The sequence below is a fragment of the Lottia gigantea genome (assembly GCF_000327385.1).
Source record: "Lottia gigantea unplaced genomic scaffold LOTGIsca_141, whole genome shotgun sequence".
NCBI lineage: Eukaryota > Metazoa > Mollusca > Gastropoda > Lottiidae > Lottia > Lottia gigantea.
The window spans coordinates 545,241-546,281 of record NW_008707634.1 but is presented as its reverse complement, the minus strand read 5'-3'; the positions used below and the strand labels follow the sequence as shown (position 1 = coordinate 546,281).

The 1,041-nt window shown below is 34.5% G+C and overlaps 1 protein-coding gene across 1 annotated transcript in view; it reads left to right on the top strand.

Moving 5' to 3' along the window:
* Positions 1 to 1,041, top strand: part of LOTGIDRAFT_172780 (hypothetical protein) — a gene marked incomplete at both ends in the record, with an annotated part of 2,375 nt that extends 1,334 nt beyond the window's left edge. Inside the window, one exon of the mRNA XM_009049952.1 lies at positions 797 to 1,041. Coding sequence (XP_009048200.1) covers positions 797 to 1,041 — 245 coding nt within the window. The remainder of the gene's footprint in view (positions 1 to 796) is intronic.

The window sequence follows — 1,041 nt, the reverse complement described above, 5'->3', positions numbered from 1 at the left end:
TCAAATTTGTTTGTGAACAAAATAGAGATTACAGTTTTCATTCGATTTAAATAAAATTTGGTGTGATCAATGAATATCAGTGATCAGTGATCAGTGAATAATGATGAGATCTTGGACAAATTCGAATTTGAAGATCTTTCGATGAACTGTTTTTTAGTTATTGCCCTTGACTTAGGAAAAACGCGTCATGATTTGTTGACATGTGAACGGGATAGAAGTGACAGTTTATGTCAACATTTTATTAAATTTGGTGTTTTTGTTTAAATGAACTTGACGAAGTTGGTGACCGTCCTTGATATACTGAAAATGTATCAGGGACCTTAAAGAAACAGTCTCGTGATTTTATGTATTCTTGTACCATCTCTTAGTGGCATATTTAAGTGGAAGAACATACCCCCCTCGGGACAGAAAAAATTTCAAATTTGTTCTACTTTCACTGCCAAAATCGCATTCTCCGCCTCTAGATTAGAAATTTTTTCCACCGCAACTACTACCCTCTAAAATCCAGGAGTGGAGCCGAAGTAATCGATGACCCCTCGTCAATGAAATCCTGGCCAATCCCAGATAAATCAGAATAATTATCATCGAAATCTGTAAATTGCCAACTTTTCTATGTGGAATATCTCTTTAAAGTATATATTTAGTCTTTCCTAATTTAGAAAATTGGATATTAAGACTCATGGCATTTGTATGAGTTTCTGTTTCTGAAGTGTCCGCTTTAAACAATTCTTTAGTTGTATTCTATTTATTGTCGAGCACTCTCGCTGCAACATTTTCAATAATTGATCTTTTTCAGTTTCCAATGAAAGATTTGCAGTCAAATCCGGTAGACTTCTAAACAACACCGGACTGACGATGCAGTCACCAACAATAGCCCATTGTTCTTTAGCCTGCTTTCAGACGTCATGGTGTCGATCTTGTAATTACCAAATTGCTGAACATCAATGTGAACTCAATTTAAAAACCAAGGAAGAAGAATATTTAAGTTATTTTGTAAATAGTGTTGATTGGAAATACATTAGCTACTCTGTTGATTATTGA